We start from the raw sequence: 26601 nt of genomic DNA, 5'->3' as shown, positions 1-26601 counted from the left end.
CTCCTCCTGCTGCGGCCGCTCATTGGTCGACAGAGAATAGCGCTTCCAAAACCTCTCGGGCGATTGGCTCCCGCCTGCGTCAGCTCTTGCGCGGTCAGCCTAGCCGCGAGGAGAGCGGGCTCTGGGCTGATGTGGGGCCAGGCGCGGCTCAGCCAATGGGGCGGCGCGGGCCGGGCCGCCGTGTGCCGCGCGGATCCGTCCGCAGCGGCGGCCGGGCCCTTCCCGCCTCCCGGGACGGGACGGGACGGGACGGGACGGGGGCAGCGGCCGGCGGGGCCGCACGGCGCGGCGAGGCCGAACGGGGCCTGGCAGCTTGGCTCGGTGCGCTCGGCGGGAGCGTGTCTCCATCGGCCCTGAAATAACCCGCCGGGTGGTTTAATTCTTGGAGAACTGTGGGAAACCTGAGCAAAAATCCATCTGTACCCCCCAGAGCAGGGCAGGCTGTAAATCCTGCGGGGGATAAGTGACTGCTGAGGGCTGGAGTGCGGGGATGGGAACACATCTGCAGAGGGTTGGGGTGGAAACAACCCGGCGAACAGCCTCACCCGAAGAGCTGAGCGTAATATTCAGCGTCCCGAGACAGTAATATGTAGCCGCATCGATTAACACTCCGCTCTGGTATTAAATGTCTTCACAACTGGGAGAGCAAAAAATAAAGCTTGGATTATCTTTCCCGTGGGAGTGAACGGAGATGGGGTTTAAGTAGCTTGTTTTTTGCACCACCAGCTGTGGATCACAGATCTAGGAGAGGTGGCAAAATATCTGGGGGTATGCCCACCGAAACACAGGTCCGCTTTCCTCATTTATCTCCGGGCTTTGGCAATCTGTCTGTGCAACTGGATTTATACGTCCAGTGACCTCTCCGAGCGTAGCTGCCAGGGGAAGGGAGGTGCATTCAAGTCAATACAGTGACCTGGTTCCACCTCCAGCCTCTCCATGTACTCTAGGCTCTGGAGAGATTTATTAAAAAATGTCATACTTTAAGGGTATTTCTTGGGGAAAATGAAAAATTGGAAGATTGTCCAAATTATGTTCCTATGACCTTCAAATTTAATAAAGTAATTGTATTCCAGTAGCATAAAAATTTTGTATGAGATGTACATTCAGTATACTATCATCTCCTTCATGCATTTTACTTTCGTATTTATGCTTGTACAATTTGCCATCAAATTCACATTATTTTTCAAGGCTTCTAGGAATCATGGTGGAGATCATGACCTTGCAAATATCAGTTACATAAATAGCATAGTTATGTGTGTGGTATTATTCAGTACTTCTTCTTGGCTAAAATTGGCTATTGCAATATACTGATTGTCAATAATAGGAAGATCTAACATTTTGAAAGCAGAAAAGCAAGCAATTTTAATTCAAGGAGGCACACATGTAGGCAGAGAGCTTTGCAAAAGTTTAACTGGGATAGTGGAAAACCGAGGATATGAAGTAATACGTTTCTTGCTTCATTATCGGGTCAAAGACATTTATCAGCAGAGATTTCTTCAAATCTCTCTAAAAAAAGAAAAGCTGTGATAACTTTGCAGCGATCTCTTTGAAAACCGTGAAGTGCAGGTTCCTGCCCTCTGTCGACACAGCGTTCGGTGGCCTTTCGGGGTGGCAGGGACCCAAGCGGCGGGTCTCGGGCGGCCGCGCCGCCACCGCGTGCTCTCTGCATGGCGCGGGCGGCCGAAGGGCGGGAAGCCGCCCCGACACCACGAGCGCTGGGCGCCTTTGCGTGTCAACACCCCCCCGGCCCCCCAGCACAGTGCAACAGGGCGCGTCAGACGTGCTGAGAGGGCCAGGCTGGCGCGGGGCCCCGTGCGGGACCGGCTGCCGGGCTCCCGCTCTGGCTCGGTGGCTAAATTAATAAAGCGCCCCCAGGCCCCGGGGGGGGGGGGCGCCCAGGCGGGGCAGCCGCGGCGCGGGGTGCGGGGGCGCAGACCGAGGCCAGCACCGGGGTGGGCGGCACCGCGAGCGGGCCAGGACGCCCCGGGGCCGCGGCGCGGCGGGGGCGGGGCGCGGCGCCCCGCACTCCTTTCTCTGCGGCGGAAGGTTACGGCGGGGGGCGGGCGCGGCAGGGCTCGCCGCCCCTTAAAGCGCCGCGCCCGGCGGAGGGGCCCGTAGTGAGGGCTGGGGCCGTGGGAACAGGGTGCGGCGCTGCCGGCGGGAGGTGACGGTTGTCCGCGTCGCTCGCTGCCGCCGCCATGTCCCGGGAGCCCGAGATCATGGAGTCGCAGGTGATGTGGGAGCCCGACACGAAGCGCAACACCCACATGGACCGGTTCCGCGCCGCCGTGGCCAGCAGCTGCGGGCTCCGCCTGGGTGAGCGCAGGGGCGAGGCGGCGGCCGCGGGCTCGGCTGCCCGGCGGGGCTGCGGGCGGCCCGTCTCCCCCTGCCCGGCGCGGCGCTGCGCCCGCGCTTCCCGCCGAGGCCTCCGGCGCCGCATCCCGCCGGGCGCGGGCGTGATGCCGGTAGCGGAGGCGAGCGGCCCTCGCCGGCGCTGCCGCGGGGCCGGGCGGGCTCCGGGCGCGGCCCCAGGGGCTTCCCGGCGGCGGCGGTAGCAGCGCTGCGGCGGCGGCTCGGCTCGGGGCCGCTGCGGTCGTGCAGGGAGGCCCAGGTGCGCCGCAGCGGCGTGGGGGGGCTCGGCTGAGGCTGTGCTTGCAGTCTCGTCCTTGCCTTTGGGAAGTGACTGCTTAATTTAATCCTGATTCTGTGCTGGGAAGCGAAGGGTGAGGTGTCAGCTGGCTTAGTGGTGGGAGCCAAGGCTGTCCTGCTATGAGTCTGCTCCAGCTATAGCACTTGAAGCTCTGCTTCGTGTTCATTCAGAAACACAGATCTGGCTGTAAATAGGTATGTAGTCAGCTGAGTTAGCTTAACAATCCCTTGTCTTTGAATTTCACCCTGCTTTGAGCAGGGTGATTGGAGTGGACTCCTTCCAGGGGTGTCTTCCAACCCAAACTAGTCAGATTCCAGTGACTGCTAACTAAGCAGTGTATCCAGGGCATCAGGAATCGGATGTGTTGGTTGTGTGGGCTCTTCCACCCCATGAGTCAGGTGGGTTTGAATGCTTACGGGGATCTGACTCCCCAGTTTTGATTAGCTTGCTTACACTGTCTGTGCCATGCTAAGTATTTGTGTCCAGAGAATCTTGTGTAGCTTTCCTGTCTTCCTAATCTGACTGCCTTAGGATGGGTCATGGTGGGAGTAGCTTGCAGGTGGCCTGACAGGCTTGTAAGTCAATATATACTGTATCTGTGGTGTGAGTCAAGGTGTTCTAGAGTATTAGCAACTTATGTGACATTTCTAGCAATTCATGCCTGGAAAATGAGTTGTCACCCTGATCAGAACTTGAGATGGAGGTAAGCCAGGTCATTGGTTTGACTGCTGGGGAGTTTTTCACTTGAACACTCAAATGTGTAGTGTCCAAGAGCCCTGCTACATAGGAAGCATGTTACTGCAGGATTTCAGCAAACTTTCAAATGCAAATGTCATGTAGCTTGCACTCATGTGCTTAAGATTGTTTCAGCTGTAAACATGGGCAGCCCTTCTGAAACAGCATTCAATCAGAACTGTTTCTTCACCCCATTTAGATGTGGCTGTGTCCATTCATGAGTAGATTCCTTTGTGTATATAGGAATCTCTGTCCACTCCCACTAGCTTCAAACTGATGCTCACTGGTCTGTGTGCTATTTGGGAAGAAAGGATTTTTTTATGTAATATCAAGATATGGACTTAGGAGATCTAAGAGCAATACAAACATTTTACCAGCATGGCTCTGTCCAACCCTGAAAATGTAGTGATGAGATGCAATGTTTCATTGCTAAATAACAGGCCTGTGCCCTGAAGGACTTGCATGGTAAAGCTCATTTGGGGACAAACTGTATAGACAAGACAGAACAAGCTATTCTTCATATTGTAACAAAGCAAACTAGTGGTGTCTGTAGCTTTTAGCAGTTATCAAATATTCAGAGCATGTTCTGTAATTGGTTTTTGAAGGAGGAGACAAGCTTGAAGTTAGCTTTAGGGAGGTCTTGTTCCCACACCAATTTATGTGCTATGTACAAATCATGAAGAGCAACTTGGGTGGACTGTTTTTAAAAAAAAAGTTGGAGTCTGAGACTGAGGCAGATAAGTAGGCAAAAACTGAGTTATGGAAAAGTCTTTGAATTTGACATGGTGGAAGCGAAGACAAATTCCTGAGGCATGCGTATCTAGTGAGTAATCTTCTACTGACTGAAAAGATTGAGTGGAATAAGGTGTGAGAGAGACAGACTGGGTAGGGAGGCACTTGTAGTGATTGAGGGTGAATAAGTGTAGAGAGGGTCTCAATCTCTTGTTCTTTTATTTAAAGCTGGAAGATGTCCTACCTGTAGGAAGAGGACAAAAGATGATTTCTGAAACAATCAATTGGATAACAGGATGACAAACCAAAGATAATTGGAGAAAATGACTTCAAGTGGCTTAGCTAAAAGCATCAAATAGGAAATGCAATTGGCAAGCAGGAAATGTGCTACTCTGCCACTGATAGTGGGTATTCATATTTAGTGTGGCTATTGGCACAGCTTCAGCCAATATGAATGACTTGAATATCACCTGTTAAGTTGGTGATAAGATGCTTCAATTGTCCATACCTAAAACTACTTTAACCTCTGAATTTCAGTATTTTGTTTGGATTTTGTTTTTTGCATGCATTCCTCAGGTTACTCCATCAGTTTCATCATCATGTAAAACTTAAACTGCTTATTTCAATGTTCCTGATGCCACCTCTTGGATGTAATATCTAGCTAGTAAACATCTCATTTTTGTCTCACCTGGGACATTCATGCAGTTTTAGCTTGAAAAGGTAAGCTGTAATTAATCAGACCCCTTATTTTGCAAAGAATAATTCATGCTTGCTTCACGGTATTGCTGTTTCACTTGTTATCCAACTGTAAGTTTAACTCTTCTCCATGCTACCGTGTGATCAACAGCAGTCTTTGGTCCTAGACTAGAACCAGACAGCAAATGTGCCTGCTGTTGGTGAGACTTGTTCCTCTTGTATGGTATTAAAGCATCATGTTGATGTGATAGGGAGTGGAGGTGTTGTCAACAAGCAGGACTCTGTTCTGCTGTCTATCTCTTGAATTTTGGTGAGGGAAGATAGATGTTCCACAGATCTATTAGGAAAAGTCCCTTTCTCAGTGTACTGGCTAATGGCTTGTAAAGCAGTCAAGTGAAATGAGACCAGCTGTTCAGATAGGCTGTTTCTGATGCTGTAGTCACTTGGCTCGAACAGAGAAGTGACTTATTATGATCAGTATTATCTTCCTGGTTGTTTTCAGCCACAAGTCTTGAACTGAGACATCCCTAACTGTAGTTTGCTGTCTGACTTGTAATTCTCTGCATTACACTAATACTTATCTGTTATTTCTAGCCAACTACAATGACTTATACCAATGGTCAGTGGAATCCTTCTCAGACTTCTGGGCAGAATTCTGGAAGTTCAGTGGCATTGTATGTTCTCACCTGTATGATGAGGTAGGTCAGTATTTGTGTTGCATGCAACTGTTTAAAACAGTGATATTTTACAGTAAATCTTTTGACCTGTTCCTGGAGCCTACTAAACTGCTACTGAGTAAGCACTTGTGCAGGTGATGTGATGAACCCTTCATGTATACAGTCCTGGACTTCCTTGTGTAGTAGATTGTAGTGTTCTGTTGCTGATGCATTTTTGTGCAGTGAAATTAAAATCTGTGATCTTAGAACAATTCTCAGTGTTGTGGTGTCCTTGTTCTGGGTTCTCAAATACCCTGGCGCTCCTCTGGCTGCTTATGTGAGGACTCTGCTGGTACTGCCTTCTCTTTGATTATGATGGTGGCGCATCATCCTGCTTTTGAAATGCTGGCAGGCAGTCAAGTTTGTTTGTTCCTGAGCCAGCCTACCTGATAAGCACACCTACACCTGTTCCACTCCAGTTTTGTGGAACTGGTTCTGGAAGTCTTGAGACAGATGTAGGCTTGGAATATCTTTGAGGGAATGGTGGTGGCTGAACATGAGTGGAATACCAGACCATGCCACAGAGCACCTTTGAGGTAAAGGTGACTTGGCCTTCCAAATGGAGGACAAAGTTGGAATTCTTGTACACTCCTGGCATGGGATATCAACATAAACCTGTGGTTTTCCATCTGCGGATTGACTAATCACTTCAAAAGCTTGATACAAAGGAACCTTCCTGGGACTTGGTGGAGAAGGGTCTGAACTTGGTTCTTAATTCCTGGCGGCCATCTGTTCTGAGAACACTTGGAGTACTAGCGGTTCTGCAGAGGAAACTGGTAAGATGAATTTCCTTCTATCTGGTAGACTTGCATTGCGTGATTTGATAGATTAGCAGTTTCTTCCCTTGTGACTCCTGTCATGAAACTTCATGCTCAGGTGTGAGACAGTAGTTCTGTCTTAATCCATCCCACTCCTTAGTGATTAAAATCAGCAAGAATGCAAGAACAGGCCTGCTTCTTGAAGTGTGTAGTCTAGCTGTAAATACTTTTTAGTCCTTTTCATAATTTCTTCTATAGTTAGTTGTTCAAAGTCTAGCCAGTTTGGATTTGGGATACTTGTCTTGTCCTCTTCTTTCTCCCCATAGTCTGTGCTGTTAGCAAGGCTAGTTTTTCTGAATTACTGTACAAATGTAAGTTGTCCTGAGCAAACAGTTCAGAGCAAATATTTTCCACCCCTGTATCTGTACTGAGCAAACTGAACAGTGAGTAATACTACTTGTTCTCTTGTCTTACAGGATGGGCATTTCAGGAAATCTGTCCTTACAGACACCACTGTTAGCATATTCAGTGACTGGACAATTTGAAAGACTAAACCAGACAATGGTGGCCAAAGTGAACCTGAGGATAAGAAGCAAGAAGACAGGCATGCCTAGGAAGGCTTTAACTAGAGTTGGTGTGGAAGAAGCAGGTGGGGGGGGGGGTCTGGAAGATCACAGAAAGACCTTGCTGTGATTGAGACTGTAGAACAAGGGGCTGTTGATGGGGCATATTCTTCTGCAGTACTTTGTCCATTCCTTATGAAACTTATTGTTAGCCTCTACCTTCCCCTCAGTGTCAGTACTGAAGTATCAGCTTCAAGGCTTGGCTCAAATTATCTTGAGCCTAGAAGGTGTCATTGTGGCAAGGATTTTCATGACCAGATTCATTTCTGGTGGATGTCAGGAGGAAAGGCTGGTCACAGTAACTCTTCTGGGACAGCAAAGAGCTGAAGAGTTTGAGGCTTCCTACAACTTGATCCTTGCTGTTTGTCAGCAAGTGTTATGCTTTGAAGAAAATAAAAGTTTTAATGAATCAGATTTGACTGTTTTGTTCCTAACCAGTGAAACATCTCTACTTTCACAAGTCAGGTTCTTGGAATACTGATAACTTTGCATATATTTAATATGAGCTTCTACATCAGTCTCAGTTTGGAGTCAGTGGAAAGACTTTGCTTTTCCTTTAGGAGCTCTGTAGGCACACAAAGCCTGTGAATTGAAACAGCAACAGCTTTCCCATTTGTGGAAAGATCTTGGGCTGAGATGGATGCTTTCCTTGGGGGAAATAGCCAGCATTTCATTTAAACTTAGTAAGGGTGTTAAGCATGCTCTTTATACATGCTTATGTAGCTCTATAGTGATAGATACCCATGTCACTTCTGAAGAGAAATGGGTACAGCATATAAAGCCATCCTGGTGTGACAGCACTGTTATCTGCTGTGTCAAGTTACAAGTAGCTGCTGATTGAGAAATACAGCCTAAACATCTGTGCTTTACTCCTGAGATGTACCTGATGGCTTTCATCTTGTGGGGTATTTGGGAGGGCAGGCAGGCTGCTTTGAGCATTCTGGTAGTGCCTGATCCCTTAACTCTTCATGAGGTATGCAATTTGTATCCAGCAGATACAAAACATTACATGTAGCACAATTTAATATAGGGACTGTCTCTTTCATATTTATGGTAAAATTTCATTCTCAAAGGTATAGTCTGTGCTTACAATAGTGCCTAAGGCAAGCACAAGCTTTCAGTGGCCTGATGATGCATGTTAATAGCAGACAATGCTATTATCTAATAATAGTTGTGCAGCAGATTGCTTAAATATGCAGCAGATGTGATAGGGTACTGTTGATAAACATGAGTTGCTTGTTCCTAGCTAGTGAGGTTAGGGAAGTGGTCACTGTCTGGTCAGCTGCTGTGAAGAGCAGTTGTAGAACAGCGGCTGGTGGCATAGGAGCGCAGCATGTTCTTGTAACCACACAAACTGGCCTTGTATGGCTCAGCGCTGCTGTGAGTAGGAGTAAAGCCCTACTCATTAAATGAGGGCTCGTGTTGTCAGCAATGCTACTGTCAGCAGCAGTTCCTTCCCTTTCTCTGCAGAGCTGCTGAGCACTCATGTTGGGCTCTGAAGTCTGAGTGAAAGGCTTGTGGGTTTCATACCCTTGCTGGAACTGGGAATGATCTTCTGCTAAATCACTAGCAGACCTTGAGTTTCTGTTGCTTGCCAAGAGCTCTCTTTTAAGGGAGAGACCAGTTTGTTCATGTAATGAAGTAGCACCACTGAAGTGATATTGGGCCTAACTAGGATTTCTGGGCATCGTGCTAGCAGAAAAAAATGGAGCATTAAGTAGGTGGATCTTGTACCATATGCTGGTGGAGCTCTTGGAAGGGACACTTAGCTTCAGGAAAAATTAGAGCTGTAATAAAGCTTGCCCTGGGAAAAGCTTAAAACCTTCTTGTTCGCTTCTGTTAAAGCTGAGGAAGTCAGTAATAAAAGTCTGTTTTGAAGAATTCCTTCTATTTATTGCAGTAGTATAGCGCTATAAAAGAATTATTTCTGCAACCTGGGTTGATGAATTGTGTAAGCATTAAGATAATTCAGTTTAGCTAATTTTTATGAGCACAGAGATCTACCTGGCATTTTCATTTTAGGAAATTCACTTGAAATAAAGTAATACAGTAGTTTCCGTGTAAGCTCTAACTTTCTCTTAAAAACATCAATTTTAGAATTGCCTCTGGTAATACATACTGTAAATCTCAAAGTACAAAAACATTGTTTGAGTTTTATCTGACTTTCAGAAGAGAGCCTTATACTTGGCTCAAAAGAGCTCTGTTTCCAGAAATGCCCATGCCTCATACTCTAGAACCTGAGGGCGTAAACTGAAGCTTTCAAAAACACAGCTATACAAAAAAGTTTCCATTTAAAGATTGCAGAATACATGTGCTGTTGGGTAGCTGAATCTAAACACTGGAGCATTTAGGATGGAGGATACAAACCTTTGAATTATACTAAGAGCCTCTTTTCCTATTACTGTTATTAAAGGTATATTCCTAAATGTGACTTACTGGGGGTAATTGAGTTCTCATTGAGAGTGTTAATTAGTTTGTGATGGTAGGAAAAGTTGTTTCAGCTGAACTTATTTTTGTAACTTCTTTTCATTGTACTTCTCAGTTCTTCTCAAGTCTTAGAGTCCTAAGTGGTAAATTATTTAATATGCATTTATCAAGTTGTTGAACCCTCTTTTTAGAAAAGAGTAAATCAATGGTAGAAACATGTACTCTGATATTTTACAGCACAACACTTGTTAGTTGTAGAGGCTAGTAGCGGTGCTTTTGCACTCTGAATGAAGCTGTGGTATCTTTATGTTTGTTGTAACTTAATCTTAAAAAATGGAGAAGTAGAATAAAAACAAGATCAAACTTTTTAGTTATGTATGATTGTACAGGTCACTAATTTAGCCTATGACTTGTTTGAGTTACCATTGCTGATGTTGGCTCCTGTACTTTGTGACTCATGTTGGGCAAAACCGGATGCTCTCACCTTTCATGCTTTGGCTTTTGCGAGGGGAAAGCTGACCTGTATGGCCTGGTAGAGAGCTGCACTATGCTGTAGCTAAGTCCCTGCTCCGGATGATCCTAGAACCAAAGCCCTGACATGTACTGCACTTTGCCTGTGTTTTGCAGTCTACATATAGTCATATGGTTTGGTTCACTTGCATATTTGAGGCTGGTCTGAAAGTAGAACTAGGAACTTTTTCAGTCTGGTTCTAATTATGATTTTGCATGTGATAGTTGACAGATTGTTAATCTTCTTAGGCCTGTAATTGCGGGATCTATTGTCTGTTTGCCATCTGCAAACTGGGGGAGGTGGTTCTTGCCTAATGGAGTGCGTTAAGAGTATGAAATTAGGTAGCTAATATCTCTATAATGCTCTGAAAAAGGAAATGATGTTACAGTTTTCCAGAAACGTATCCTTTTTTTGTTGTTGTTCTTCAGGTGGTTGATGCATCCAAAAGTATTGCAGATGTCCCAGAATGGTTTAAAGGTAGCCGTCTGAACTATGCAGAAAATCTTCTAAAGCACAAGGAGAACGACAAGATTGCACTTTATGCAGCGAGTAAGTATTAATTAGTAGCTTTATTGTATTTTTCTCTAAGGCTAAGTCCTGTGAACTTTAAAACAGCTCTGCTTTTTCTGAAACCTTGAAATAAACTGGCTTTGGATGAAGAGAGAAGAGGAGAATAAGGCTGTCAACTCTGCAGAATCTGTCATCCCAGTCCTCAAAATAAGGCGAAATATGCTCCAGGAATATAGCTATCTTGTTCTGAAAAGTTCTTGGCAATGTAAATCAGATTTTCTTTTACTAAAATGTGCTTAACTGCATCAAGGTAGTGGAAGTCATGCTGTGTTTAGCATCACTTGCTATTTGAGCCACTAGTTCACGTTTGTCATACACTTGCCTAATGCTTGCCTTCAGGAAGCTTTTTTGGCCCTGTCCTTCCCATCCACCCTCCTCCTTTGCTCTTAGGAAATTAAAAGGAATACATAAGGAATATGTATACACAAGGAATGCATATGGTGTGGGTAGGAATTAAATCTCTTTTTTTTGCCAGTACTGAAAGGAAGGAGAGTTACGTGCATGGAAGAGTCAAAATTTTCCTTTTATGGAACACTAAACTTTAGCCTTAATTTTTTATTGTATGGAGGAAGATTTAAGTCCAGGTAAATCAAGGTTTCAGCATAGTATGAGGATGGTAAAGTTAAGATAATGAAGACCTTTCCATGTACTTGCTGGCATTTGTAACTTTTAAAAATGATTTTTATCTCTGTTAGATGGCTTTAACTTCTGTGCAGGTGTGTCTGAGTGCCTCCTTACTGAATTGTATTGGGAGCTTTTCTTTAGCTGGACCTAATCTTTCTCATTAGACTGACCAAGAGACAATGCTTCTTAATAGCTTAACAGTAAACAAAGCAGCCTTAGAGCTCATTATCAGAGAAAATTATACAAAACTATGGATTGATTGCATGTAGTCTTGTCTTCTGACTTCTGGGGTATGGCAACAGCTTTGGTAGCTGTTGAAAATAAAGCGGTGTGAGCGAACAGAGTCCTCTTCTGGAAGCTTAGTTCTGAAGAAAGGAAGCTTACCAGGTGCATTTTACTGCTCAGAGGTATTGAAACAAAGCTCTCTGATCATATACATAAAATCAACTCTCAGTTCAGAGAGGATGGGAAAGTCTGTGACCCAGTTTTGGTGTAGTAAGAATTCATCTGGTAAAGTCTGATAGAAATGAGGATTGTAATAGAAAGCTGGCTTCAAAATGATGAGCTTCAACTCATCACTTTCAAATTCTAAGATCTTTAGGAAAGCTTCTTATGTATTAACTAACGGGAAAATCAATATAGTTACTGTTTAAACAAGTCCTTTGCAATAGCTGAAAGCCAAACACCAATCAGTAAGTTGACTCTAAAATTATGTAGAATTGACACGATTGATTTCTGTCGTCTCTGGATAAATGTTAAAAGGTAAATGCATCACTGGAGAAAAACAGTGAGTTTCTCAAATATTTGTCCAAATTATTGAAGGAATCATTAGCAACTTAGTGAATTAGCTGGTTTGATATGATTACATTGTCCCTTTAGATACTGTTTCTTGTTAGGACATCATTAGGTATACTGGAGACTCACTGCTTTGTGTAGCATAATCATGGGGGACAATATCAACAGGAACAAAATTATTTCCCAGTTGAGTCAATGCCTGAGCCTTCTCCTGGGGGCCTTAACCATGGCACAGCATCCCACAGTCCTACTTCCTGTTCTTCCGTGGGAACACAATCTGTAGATAGGCCCTGTGCAGGGAACTACACATTACACGTTACATTGCTTCACATCACCACCTGCTCTGTTGCTCTGTGTTGGTCTAAATTTACCTGGGTGCATGTCTAAGAAGGCAAAAGAGAAAAAATAATGTTCCCTGCTTAAGGAAATCATTCTTACTGTAGCTGATCTGGAAAGACAAATACAGTGCGTTTTTGTTGCTGCATCCTTGGCATGTGTGTTTTCACGAGAAATGCTGGATACTGGAAATAGGATGGGCCAAGTGGTTTGCAGGAGTCAAAGTGAGGAAGTACAGGAATGGACCTTTAAAATGACAAACTTTGCATTTCATAACATCTAGATTTGTTTTCTTTTGCCAGTGATTTATTAAGAGCTTACATAACATCTGACATCCAGTACAGAAATGAAAACTCCCTGCAGATCTTTTCAGAGATGAATGTAGTCCAGTATGGTGTATATGCTTTGTGGTATCTTGGCAAAGACAGATGTTTAAAAAGCATACTGAAGCTGAGACCTTAACAATGAGTGTGATTTTCTACTCAACAGTGACTTGCCTTAAAATCTAAACTTAACAACTTACTGCTTCTTCCTGAGACTGAGAAAACTGAGCAACAAGGGGAAATGAGGTTGTTCTTTCCATGTTAGAAAGCAGCCTCAGTGAGTGCAATCTATTTATCATGAATGCGCTTTGAGAACACACCTTTCTCCAATCATCAGCTTGCATTTTCAACGGTGTACGTTCCTGCCTTTAAAAAAAGTCTTCATGTCTGCTGAGTGAACACTACTGATTGATTAATACGGGATTCCTATTAAAAAGAAAAGCTTGGTACAGCCTAAGAGGAACTTGAAAAGCCAAAAATACAGTTGAGGGAACTTTTTCCCTAGAATTGCTTCATATTCTCTTCCTTCCAGAATTATTTGTTTGTACTAGATTCTACTACTTAGGTTGCAATGTAAAATTTCTGATTGGTTGTACTTGTAAATCTTTTTTCCTCAGAGGAAGGCAAAGAAGAAATTTTGAAGGTTACTTTTGAAGAACTGAGACAAGCTGTAGCTCTGTATGCTGCAGCCATGAGGAAGATGGGAGTTAAAGTAGGAGACAGAGTTGTGGGTGAGTAACTTTATTTTTTGAAGGATAGGAGGTGAAATTTCCTTGAAATATGCAAATGAGTTGTCAGGGTTATAGAAACATGAATATTAAATCCTCTTTCACAGAAATATTCTAAAGAAAAGGCTCTGGTGCTGCCACATTTATGTTTGTATGAAATATGTTTTTAGAGGGAATGAAGCTGGATTAGCCTGCAATTTCTCAAGCACTGGAGGGGGAAGGAAAACACTTCATTCATTGCTTCACTGAAGTCTTTTATAAGCACTCTGGAAGCAGGATTTTGTATCTAGCTAAGCTTTGATTCATGAGGTCTGGCAGATTCAAACTGGGGCTGTGCTGGGAATTATGGTTCCCAGTTTTGTTCCTTTTTTGTGCCAGCTGAAGTCCCTGCAGCCCCAAGTAATATGCCGCATCGTGAACTGCAGTTCTTGAGGACTGGACATGTAGTCGTTTCTGGCACAATGCTTCTGGGAACCATGACTTCCAGCAGAACAGTGAACAACTGATGAGCAGTAACTTTTCAAATCATCCCAGTACAAGTTAATAGAGCTTAGTAGTTAGAACCCTATAATCCTTTCAGTAACTTGCAGTATTTTCTGGAGAAATTTAAGGGCCTTAGTCCTGTCATAAAAATATCATGCAGATTTTTCTATATACACAGGCTTTTCTTTGTCTTGTGAACAGATTGTACAGTATACAGTCAAGGCATAGACAGGAGTTACTCAAGCTGGCCTCAGCTCTGTCAGTGTACTCTGTTTCTGAATTGCTGGTTTTGTTCTTCTTGTTAAGACACTGCATGTCTGCATTTCACATCCTCTGTGCATTTCACCACCTCAGTGTGGTGCAAGTCAAAACTAATATCATTGAAGCTCCTTGACTCCTACCTAGTTCTACTGATTTGGGTATCCATCTTACTATTGGAATCATGGGTTCTTTGAGCAATACTTGGCAACTATCCTAAGTATGTATAAATTCTGATGTGGTGAAAACACGAAGTGAGGAAACTACTCAGTTTATCTTCTGCATGTTACAAAACAGAACTTGAACCCATATCTTCAAAAACAGAAGGTTGTGCATTATTATTTTTATGAAAACCACTGTAATGACCTGCAAATGAAGATGGAAAATATACTCAAGAGATTTCATGCTTTGCACATGTGGTATGAGTATTCTACAGAACTGGTAACTGGACTTTTGATTATCACAGCTGTTAGCATGGTGTTTTGCATCGAATTATAGAGCCAAATCGTTAATCAGGTATGAGCCATCCATCAAAGACAGGGATGATTGCCTGAATGAAGACTTAAGCTAAGATGCTTTAATTTTGTCTCCAGTTTCCATTTTAACACTGGCAAATTCATATCTGACAACTGACTGAGGAGCAACAGCCTGTCTGAAACCAAACTAATGAATAGGAAAATTTATATTCTATAAAGATCAAGTATTTAGAACTTACAAGTGTAGTGTTTTTTACTACCTGTGCTCTGATGTGTACATCAAATGATAAATGTGGGTTGTATGTATCTAAAAAAGTTGCCACAACTACATTGGTAAACTGTATCCAGTTATTTCTTATAACTGGAAGCCAGGAGATCATGAAACCAATCCAAGTTGTAGTCAGATTTTTGTAGACCCTCTTTTAATACTTTCTGTGAACATGACTTGTCATGAAATACACTGATTGCACTCTTATGTGTCTTTCATAGTGAAATTTCTCCTGATACATTCAAAACAGATTGAGTTCTGTTTTGTATACTGATGCTTATAGAGTTTTATTACACCAAACCATATTGTTATATAAATAGGTATAAAAAAGATGTTATAACAGGGCTCTCAGAACAGTTCTTTGCATCTGTATTGCTGGTTATGAAGGATTAGATTTCATGTACAAGTGACAGAAATGGGCTATGTACCAGTTTGAGATCCCATAATATGCTGCAATGTATTGTGGAGAAAGTGGTGGAGCAATTCAGAAGACGAATTATTGGATATGTGTTGTCATTTTTTTGGTATGATTGAAAATTTTGCATGGAAAAGTCTTTGTGTTGGGGGGCAGTAGCTATAAACGATAGTAACAGCAGCTCCAGCTGTAGCTTTGGTGTCTTCGTGTGAATAGATACCTGCTGTTCTTTCCTGCTTTACTATTTCTCAGGTTAAAGTCCATTTGTTAGCATGAGTCATCAATATACAAAGCCTAAATGAGACTTTTTTAATAGCAAAATAGAAGAAAATATTGTTCCCTAGAGTAACAGATGGAACATTAATGTTTAAGTATGACCAGATGCAGTCCTGTCAATTGGGAACATTCGTTGTGAATCAAGATTAAACCATTTTTTCTACATGAGATTTTGTTGTGTTCTAAAGTACAAATTAAAGTGCCGTTTACAGTCTTGATTAGCCTTTCTAGAACTGTTCTTATCAAAAGCATTAGAAATACTGTTTTGGGGAAAAGGCAAAAAATTTGGGGCCATCATTTTGTTTGTTTTGTAAGCAGTTCTCTAAGATATACTATGTCAGAGAAATCTGCCTTGTAGCTGGAGAAGAGGAGCAACTGTACTATTCAAATACCTGTTGGAGTCACTAGTAGTAATAATTATACTAATAATGCTATTATAATTTAATAACAATTCCTTTTAGTTAATGGCAGTATTTTGCTTAGCATAACTGCAGGCTGGCTGACTCTTGAGTCTTGTTTGTTTTGGCAGTGGCTCACCTCTTTGCATATAATTTTAATTAAAAAGCATAGGTGATATTAAAAAAATCACATGAATAAAGTAGCACACTGTAGATACTCCTTATATTTATTTATACATTTTTTTAAAATGTGCTTGCAAATGTTAACAATTCCAAATTTCTGTTGATAATTCATCCTTATTGTCAGTACTTACTTCCACCTAAAGAGTAGGATTTTAGCTGTGCACTTTAAGGTCCTATTCTCACAAGAGAAAATGTGCTCATTGACTAATGGGAAGCCCGGATGTTTAATAATTGCAGTCTCTGGCTTTCTAGTGGTGTTACTGTTAAAATAAATAAAAAGAGGGACAAACAAATATACTGAAAGTGCAAAGAAAAACACATGTGATGTGGCCAGACTGCTTTGTTTTTAAAGCTTTTGTGATCTATTAACATATTTGAATTATTATAGAAAGGTCATTTTTTGCAAATGTTATACAGTCATAAAATTTCCTTATAGTAGTTCTTTTCAAATACTTTTATGCTCTTCCTGTCAACTTAAATGAATACAAAGGGGGAGATGTTCAGTTATAAAGGGTGTACTTCCACTTTCAAACTCTAGGCACCAAAGCAAATACAGCTACAAGATTTTGATTTCAGCTACTATGAGATTTCTTCTTAAAGAACAGATTTTTCTGGATTTTTCAGGAAAACTTTTAAGGAAGTTATAGTATCTAAGGAAGAATATCTTTCTGGTGACACATGATGACTTTCAAGTTGGGGTAGCCTAGGTGTTATCTTACGACTACTCCCTCACTTCAAGAAGTGTTTTATATGTTTTTTTCAGAATGCCTTTATTCGTATGAAGTATGCAAGGTAGCCAAAGTTAAAACTTGCAGAGACTTTTGAAAAGGAACTAGCTGTGCTAAAGCAAGTAATAGTAGTATGGTAGGCTGTAAGCTATGTCCTGCTGTAATTTCCCAGAAGAACATTTTTTTGTGAGTGAGTGAAATGTGCATTTGGACTGTAGCTAGTTGTGATATTAGGCACGTAATTTGTCCTTTAGCTTTTTAGTTTTACCAGGCTACTCTGTTTGGATCCTAGCTTCTTAAATGTATGGAGTTAAGCTCTCAAGGCTTGAGTAAGCTGCAGTTGTTTCTTTCCTTGGGCTTTCTCGTATTTTGTAAGCAAGTTTTCTGTCTTTCATGGGAGAGACCTTTCTGCCCAGCTCCTGGGGGTACCAGGTATCGGTGCTGGACCCCTCAAACATTTCAATAGCTTAAGCACACCGTTATTAGGAATTACAGTTTATTTGTGGAAGCAGACATGCATTGCTCTTGGAGTCCTTACAAAGCTTCTTTCTTTTATCTACACGGAAGAGACTAATGAATTGGGGCAAAATCTCTTTGTGTCCTTAAAACCACTGTATAATTTTGGGCTCGGGTAGAGCCTTTTAAATTATCCAGGGTCTTCACTGTGTAGTTTGTACTTTTTGTTCTTCTGGACAATTTTCTCACACTCTAATTTTTTTCTGCACTCTCCTCTCTTACCATGGCTGGTGAGAGACTTTTACTTGTAATCTCTAGTCATATGAACCCGTATCAGCTCCATCAGTTGAGCTGTTGTGTAGTTCCCCTGGACCCTGAGTGCTGGACTCCTGGCTTTGACTGATTGCTTTGCCCTTGACAGCAGCCCATATCTAGGGAGAGCTTCCATTATGAAAGGAATCCAATAGGATTTTTAACAGCAATCCAATTATTTATATATATTTTAGATTGAGTCGCAACTTGTCTTTCATTTGTTTCTCTCCTATGCCAGATGATATTGGCAGTCTTTGGAGGGGCTGACACGTGACTTCACAGTTGGAGGCTGAAGCTGCTGGCTGTTCTCCAAATCCCAAATGGAAATGGAGGAAGACATGTTAAGTGCTGGGTGGAAAAGCTTGAGTCATGCACCCACTTGTGATATCAAAGATTAGACTCCCCAAAGTTTACCAATACCCACTGGGACCTAATTTGTTCCCAAATTTATGGCAGATGGCAGAAGGAAGGGTCATTCTTCATGTGGCTTCATGTGGCTTATTCATGCGGTAATTTAGGGCATGATTTTACTGCTTCTGAAAAATCAGCTTCTAAATAGAAGGGAGATACTTTAATCATTTTATTATAGTTGCCTAACACCTAGTCAGCCTGCCAGGCCCTGGTGCCCTTCATTGCAACTTTCTCTTAAAATCACTTAAGATCTTGAGCTGTTGACCATTAACATTTTTTTGCTGTGAATTTCATTTCCATTCTTTACCATCTCTAAGATAAGACTAGTTTAACTTTTCTTTGCATTTACCATATCCTTTAGTTTGTTAAATGGTTTGTTATAGTTGCGTCATGACAGTAATAATATGCTTAAGTCGGAGGTGGGTTAATGTGGGTGGACAAGCAGCATCGTCAGCACTTTTTCAGCTTGATTTCTCCCTAGTCTTTCATTTCCATCACTGAGGAGATTGCATTTAACAGTAAACATAATTGAAGCAGATGTGTTATGAAACACCTTTTCTTCTAAAGATACCTTGCAGTACTGTCAATGATGCCTGAACAGTTGGAAGAGACAGATACAATAGCTAATCCAAGCTGCACAAATCCAAGGGCAAAGCACTCGTGGTCTCCCACTGGCCATCTGTTTGGTGACTAACAGTGACTGCTGCGGGAACAGAATAAAACTGGGAGTGTCTGTGTTTTTAATCTCGGGATAGGTTGCACCTATTGTATCCCTGTAGGCAGCTTTGTTCTATTACAAGTCAGCAGTTAAAAACAAACTGATCTTCCCCCTGTGTTGACACAAAAACCCCTCAGCAAAGCGTCAATGAATTACATTATTTAAAGCTGGTGTTTTATCTATAGTAACTGTATTAGTCCTAGTGCTTACGTGGGTTTTAAAGCTAGCTTTGTAAGAAGATTAGCTTGTTACTAATAGTCTGAGGCTGCAGTAATGCTAGGTAGGATGACCATTTTAAAATCCTACAAGAGTATGAAATGCTATACTAATAACCAACAGAGGACCTGGAACTCTGATCTTTGAAATTGCCTTCTTTCTGTTTGTGAGCCAGGGTGGATCAATAGTATGAGCCATTGAGAGGATATTTTGGTTGCGGCTCCCTGCTTTTCCTTCCTCCTTTTGCATTCTTTCAAGGCTTAAACTGAATCTTTGATGCAGGGTCCAAGTTGTTGGGTTTTTGTTGTTTTTTTTTTTTCCGTTCAGATTGCTAGAGATGTTTGGATGCCTCCATTTCTGAGTACACGTTTATGCTGCTTTATGAAGACATTAGATGCTTTCAGGGAATGTGTTCTCAGCCCTTTGAGAAAATGAGATTTGCTATAGTTTCCAGCATGACTACACCCAAAATTTTTGGACTATGGTTTTCATCTATTCCGTTGATAAAGTACTGTAGTATAAATGAACGTGTACGTTTTAAATTTCAGCATGCACTAGATTAAATAGTGATTAAATAAATAGAAAACACTGTCCAGAACAGATCAAGCAGTAAAGTGCCTTTAAAAAGATCCATACAGTATTGGTAAGATATCACTTGTCCTGCCTAGAGTTTTTGTCATAGGTTAAATTTTCCATAAAGGCAAATGGAATAACTTTATATGTATTTATGAGTCAGGAGGAACGCTGCTAGGACCTCTAGTTCTACAAACTCTGAATTCCTAGCTGCTGGCTCTCAACTTATGTGTTTTGATCCCTCTATTTGATTGCTTTCTAGTTCACCCAAAGAGAGAGTGAAAATCCTCCTTCCTCACTTTCTATTAAAAGAGGATAGTTTCCTCCCTTCTTACCAGCTTCAAGAAAGGGGAGGGTTCTGCCCAGAGATGTATCTTCTGTAGACATTACCTGTGCTGAGACACACCAATTTTGATCTTTTGCTGAAATATCATATCAAGGAACATGGAGACTCTAGTCAAATATATGAATAAACACCAAATGGATAATTAAATTAGCTGTGCCACTAATCTTCTGTAGCATGGAGCTTCTGTACATAGGTCATTGTTCTGTGAGCCCTGAAATGAATCCAACTAAAGGAAAGTTGGATTTTCCTCCTCTTTGTGTCTGCAATGTTTCTGTTTACCAAGTTTTGACCACTTATGACCTATGCCAAACTCCTGAATGCTTTGAGGATTCACTAGATATCTCAAGGGGCACAGTGAAAGGCAGTGTGTTTTACAAATATGATAGTTATATATCTATAATTGGTTTGCAGAATCTCTGATGTGAGAAAGGAAGAAAACATTTTTATTTCTGAGAATCCAGTTTTAATTTGGAAGACCAACAGAAGTACTACAGTTTGTAACTTTGGGATTTGGGAGCTGTTAAGGGACAAGTAACCCAAGTTCTTCTGTTGCTATGTTTGGAAGATCTTCTAGAACAAAACCACATTATTTTATTCATGATGTGTGGTGTTTGAGAATATAACAATGTGAAAATCCCGGCGAGCAGGCTGTTTGCCTTCAATGATCAGATAAAGGTGTAGAAACGCAGAGTAAGTTGCATTACGTGTTTCATACCTTTTGGCAGTTTTGGCTGATACTCTGAACTCAAGCACAACCTCAAAGCCAACTGACAAATAAAAGTAATGATTTAAAATTGTCTGGTTCAGAACAGTAAACAGACTTGTGTACTTGCCTTGAGGGCTTTTGTAGGAACAGTGAAGAGGAGACCTTGCATATAATAGAACTAATACTTTTAAGCTATGGGTGGGTAATCACACTGCTTCAAGGCTTGAAGAGACATCTTCTAGTCTTCAGTGCTATCTGACCTGTCGATAACCCCATCTAAGAAATGCAAAGTGGAAATGTTTGGCATCAATTAAAAAAAGAACTGCTTCCATCACACAAAGACAGTTCAGGCTGTTCTGCTCTGTAGATTTCAAATAATTGGTCTGGAGGAAGATTTATCTTAAAAATAAATAAAAAATTGAGCCTTTGCTGCCCTGTATGTACTTACAAACTTTACTGAACAAAACACCACAGACTGGAGGCAGCTATAGTGAGCAATTTACATCTTAACATGCCATGAGGTTTTTACACATAACTGATTTTTTTCTAGAAATTGTTGGGTATAAGTCACTTACTATTTTCAAAGGAACTGAAGTTGATAGTCCTAAAAGCACAGCAGTTTACAGATTAGCTGAAGTCGGTCAAGCCTGATTAATAAAACGAATTTCACTTACTTTGAATCATGGTGAAGAAACATCTCAGTCTAAATTAAGACTTACTATTCAGATAAACTATTCTTTATGCAGTTGGAAAAGGATGGATTTTTCAAACTGTGTAGACAAACTGGCAAAAATCAAACTCAGTGCCATTACTTGATAAAGTTAAAACATAATAGAAATCATATACTAAGATCTGTGGTTTTAGTTCCTGTCCTGAAAAGTACTTCAGTAAGTATCTTTCAGTTTGGAAAGAACCAAGCACTAGTGAGTTTTTGCTACCTGGTAGAAACTGTGGAGTACCTGCAACTTGCACTGAAGTCTGGGATCTGTAGGTGCTCAACAGATTTGTAAAAGACATTTGAAAGCATTTTTATTGCTATTTAAGTCTGTTTTCAAACAGAGTTCTAATTAGATGTCCAAGTGTTGCAATTAGGCCAATCATTTGCCTTCTTTTAAGTACTTAGACATCATTCAGTTGCTTAAAAAGGCTTATCTGAAACTACAGATCTTTGATCTAATTTACTGTGGTTTAAGTGTGAATTACGGATGTATGTTCTTAATTTGTAGGTTGGATTCTGATCAATTGAGAGTCAGCCTCTCTCATATAGCAGGCTTTCTAGAGAGTTGCTTAAACTGAGCCAGCTGAATATCTAATGTTTGACATTAATTTCTTCTGTTTGCCTTGATAAAGTGAATTTAAATCTTGAAAGCTTGCTGCAGGCTAATGATAAAGCTGAAGAGCTAATTTGAGGTAGGAATGTTTCAGAGCTTGTCCTGCCATATTCCCTTTTCAGCTGAGACACTGGTTTTGCTAGTTTGTGTTTAAGATTCTGGCAGCACCTACCAGACAAAGTTTAGCTATGTGAAATTGAATCTCTGCTTTGGAACCTTAATATACTTAAAGCGTAAAACAAAAACATGAAGAAAACCCTGTCCACCCTCCTGCTCCAGATGTCTGTACCTAGAATATTGCTTTCAGATGCACCGTACATGCATGTCAGCATACATATGTTGATCGCAATTAGAAGAATGAAGCCAGGTAAAAGTCACCTGATCTCTTCAGGTTATTTATGTCATTTCTGCCAAGCAAGCAATGAAATGTTTATCTTTCTCCAGTTAAGTTAAATAGCCGAGTACAAAATGTATTGAAAGGGTGTGTGAGAAAGGCATCTCTTGTGACATGATCTAAGTGCATAAGAGAACCTTAGGAGACATCAACAGTTAGCCAAACTTGCCTTCTTTTGAGATCCCTGCCTTTCTAAATACTACCAAGTAGTCCTAATCTTTCCTTCCAAATATTTAGTCACCTTAATAGTAACGGCCTGTTGCTATTGCATGGTGCTATATTCTTAGTCTCTATGTAGCCTGTTCAATCTACTAAATTACTCCTTCTCCCAGTCCCTCTTTTCCATGTGCCCTCTTCTTATCCTGAGAGTCTCATTAATAGAAAAAATTGTAGATTGAGAGTAATTTTGTGGATATCAAATCTGCTGTAACTGCTCTTTTCAGTGGAATTATTTCTATCACTGTGGTGATTAGACTTTGAATGAAGACATGAGTGGACGTGGCAAACTTAGAGTTAATTAAATGATGTTTCAGTCTAGATTTTTCCTTTTTTTTGGTGTAAACTGGCTATTGCTTATGCTGTAAGCATTGATCATTTTTTAGATTTCTTCCGCGTCTAACCATTCAATTTCTGCCATAGGTTACTTACCAAACAGCGTTCATGCTGTGGAAGCAATGCTGGCTGCTGCAAGTATCGGTGCTATTTGGAGTTCAACATCACCAGATTTCGGCATTAATGTGAGTAGCCTTATTATTGTGTGTTCCAGAAAAGCTATCATTACGCTTCTGACAAACACGATAGTGATAAATTAGAGTGGCAAATGGATTTTGTTCGCTTTATTCTTACTGCCACCTCGTGGCAGAGCCGAGTGCCATATTTTTTTTCTAGCAGGGGAAAGTACTTAAGCTGAGATTATTCAGAGTTGCCAAAGGACCTGAAAGCCTAATTACCATTAATCAAAAGCAGGTATCCAGATACCCAAGATAGCTTTGAAGATCTCATCTTACTCCTCAATTTCAAAACAAAGCCAAGCTAAGAATACGCTGCCATCTGATTGTTTACTCACTGTAACATTGAACTGGGATTTGGTATATTCTCTCATGGATGGATCACCAGAAAGCACAGTCATGGCTGAGGACAAATGAGATAGCTGCTGACGAGTGGCCTAATAGGTCATAAGGAGGGGAAACAACAAGCTACTTAGAGTGGCCTCCCTAAAAAGTAAGGTAAAAATAGTGTAAGAATATATCACAGTCGGTGTGAGAGACTCCTTATTTTCCTGTGGCAATGAATTTATGATCTCAGGCATGCACATCATGACTTTTTACAATTTTACTGAAGTTAGTTTAACTGCAGGAGCGGCATTTAGCCTTGGGGATAATTTTTTCTGTTGGTCTACAGTGAGGTTTGTGATGTACCTTCTCCTTTTCTTCCAGTGATCTTTCTAGTTTTAATAGTCAAAAATGTGTGAGAATATTAAGATATGTAATCAAGCACCAAAAGAAAGAGGAATACCTGCTTTTTTTAGATTGCTGTGAGCATATCAAAGCTGCTTGTCCTCTAGAATGCTGATATTTGAGTGTTAATTTTGGAAAGTTCATTGTAAGGACCTATCTTTTAAACAGCATGGTCAAAAGAGTCAAAATAGCACCATGGTTAGAGGAAACAGTGTAATGCAGCCCTGATTTCGGTGATCTTCATCTTTTGCCAAGTACGAAGATACAAACCTAACTGCCACAAACTGAATGAAAACCCTTGTTTTCATGTGTCGCTAATGACTTTCAGCACAGTAGTTTGAGTATCATTAGTTAAGTGGCTCTCTGGGAGATTTTCAAGCAGGTCCACAGTCCTTGTGAGTTCTTATTATATTTCATGTGCATGCAAATGAACAATAATGCAACAGAGTTAAGTCATACCTTTTCTTGGGATTTAGCCCTTCCAAAATCTCTTTCCCCCAGTTGCTCACCCACACTCCAGTTTCTTTGCCTAAGTAGTCCCTTCCATCTGCCTCTTGTGTGAGTAAACTAAGCAACACCCAGTCACCCTTTTTCTAGAAAGTGTTATATTCCTCAATAAGATGAGGGATTTCAGACTAGTATCACTAACCTAATCAACTCCTTTTCAGTGTGGGAACAGATTTTTGTATGTGAAGGAGGGCAAGAAAATTATTGCTTAGAGAATTGTGCAGTTGAAATAGAATACTGTCAGATTGCTCCATATAATAGTTGAAATTTTTCAGTTTTATGGTGGTTTGAGTTTTGATTTATAGAACTGTTAGGCCACCGCAGTCATACTTGCGTTTGTATCTTGACCCTGAAGCATGTGTAGCATTGGGCATGACAAGTGTGTGTTGGAATAGTTGCTTAGCTTCTGAATAAAGACAAAATTGGAAAAATAGAAGTTTAGAATAAAATATGGTAAAAGTAGTCGTGATATTCACACAGACATTACAGTGTGCACTGGAAGCTTTGGGAGTATATTCTGCTTTATTTTTTTGGGAACTTTTTAGCAGATCACGAGCAGTAGCAGATACAAATAATTTTTAAAATGGAGCGTTGAATCTTTATTTCTTCTACCTAAATGTTTGCATAAAAATATTTGGAGAATGTACGGTTTTTATACTGCTGAACACAAAGAAAATATCAACGTTTTTAGGCAGTTTATGTTCTCAATCTCAGTGTTTAATCCTGGTAGGTGGCTAAATGTATAGGACTGTTATCCCTGGATTAGCACTAGAGGGCAGCAGCATACCATTTCCTTACATTTGAGATTGTATCATTTGGAAAAAAAAATGATTAAAAAAATCATTATACCATGTAATGATCAATCTGTTCTGCAAATATTTTCTGCTTGCTCAGAAAATGACAGTATGGAGTATTTTCTTTGCAATGTGATTTGATCTCTCCTCTGGAGGAAGACCGTTCGTTTTGCTTGTATTACAGAGTACAGGTATGCTTTCTGTCCATGTTGATGTGCTGTTATTTTCAGTGCCCAGCTTTATTTAGTTTTTGTGATAGTTTTTTAATGAAACTTAGCCTTGGAGCAGCAGTGCCATCAATATCATTTATTCTCCTTTGGTTAGCCTGCATGTGTTGGCATGAATTCAAAACCTAAAATCTTGAGGGAGATCAGCAGAGGTCCTCCGAGGTATTGGCTTCCGCCCTAAGGAGCAGATTTTCCTCCTTTTGTGCACTTGCGCTAGTACTGTTAAATGAATATTTCACATTCAAGTTTTGGAAATAGTGTATCGTTTTCAACATTTAATTTCAAAGCTAATTGTATATAGATGTTTTGTGCAGTTTAGAAATGGCACTTTTCAGAACTGCCTACACGTTGCAGGCTCTGAATACCATACATCTGAAGGCTTTGCAAGCACGCAGGAAGCCTGTTGTCAGAGAACCAGTGAATTCCCTCCCACGCAGAATGCCACCCTTGACAGCTTTTGCTTCATTTCTCTGGTCCTCCTTACCGTGTAGGTATATCCGTGTAGGAAAGTGGTTCTTTTCAGCCTTGCATAAGAGACTTTTGGATATGTAAGTTTAAGCAGAGGCTCTGCTGTTAGAACTACGTGAGAAACTTGGTAAGGCCTAGTAAAGCTAGTGCAGCTCCGTTCACAGGACCCTGCACAATTTTTAGTACAGGATTTGAGGCTCATCAAATAGAATAAGCCATGTCTGGTATACCTGAGCTTTTCATGAAAGCAATTCCTTGCTAAGCCATCTGGTTGGATTAAAGTTCCAGTGTAGCAATTACATGTTCCATCTGTTTGTATTCCCTTTGTATCACACCAAGCTGCCCTGTGGGATTTGATCCTGCCAGTGCTAATGAATCCAGCTGGGTGTGTTAGCAGGATTAATAAGACCCCGAGAACTGTAGTTGTCTCAGTTTCCAATTCACACTTCTTTTCCTTTTTCTTTCTTCTGTTAGGATACCCTTAGTCGTCTCCTTGGTCTTCAGTTTTGAACATCAGGCAGCATGGATAAGGGGGGGGTATGCTCCATGTTCAGCATGGATCTATACTGTGTGGTCAGTTCTTTGAAAAGGATGCAAAGAAATGGGTATGATAATAAATTTTAGGCAGTTGGAAATTCAACTTCATGCTCCATACTTTTGGAGTATGCTCTCTTGCAACCCTGATTAGCCCAGCACGGGAAGATGATGTTTAATAGAATTTAGTTGATTGTGGGTTTTTTTTTTGCATCAGTCTCTTAATTTGGCTATAATCAGACTCTCATTTTGGCTATAAAGTAGAAGATAAACCAAGATACAGATAAGGATATGGGGTTTGGGGAAGAACAAGCACATGACTGAAGTCTAGTTTTGCAACATGATTTAGGAGACCCTGTTCTTAAACAGCTGACAGTTTTACAATATTGAGTAATCTTGTGGTTCTTAATGTTTCAAGTAATGCAGTTAGAGAGGGATGAAC

At 41.1% G+C, this 26601-nt stretch overlaps 1 protein-coding gene across 1 annotated transcript in view; it reads left to right on the top strand.

The window, feature by feature from the left end:
- Nucleotides 1-2147: 2147 nt before the first annotated feature.
- Nucleotides 2148-26601, top strand: part of AACS (acetoacetyl-CoA synthetase) — a 49752-nt gene continuing 25298 nt past the window's right edge. The window contains exons 1-5 of the mRNA XM_067307083.1: nt 2148-2316; nt 5408-5511; nt 10277-10397; nt 13114-13227; nt 22812-22909. Of these exons, the coding sequence (XP_067163184.1) occupies nt 2199-2316; nt 5408-5511; nt 10277-10397; nt 13114-13227; nt 22812-22909 (555 nt within the window). The 5' untranslated portion in view covers nt 2148-2198. The remainder of the gene's footprint in view (nt 2317-5407; nt 5512-10276; nt 10398-13113; nt 13228-22811; nt 22910-26601) is intronic.

This window comes from Apteryx mantelli, chromosome 17, assembly GCF_036417845.1.
Source record: "Apteryx mantelli isolate bAptMan1 chromosome 17, bAptMan1.hap1, whole genome shotgun sequence".
NCBI lineage: Eukaryota > Metazoa > Chordata > Aves > Apterygiformes > Apterygidae > Apteryx > Apteryx mantelli.
The sequence above is the reverse complement of the archived record's forward strand: the minus strand, read 5'-3'. Positions and strand labels throughout refer to the sequence as shown.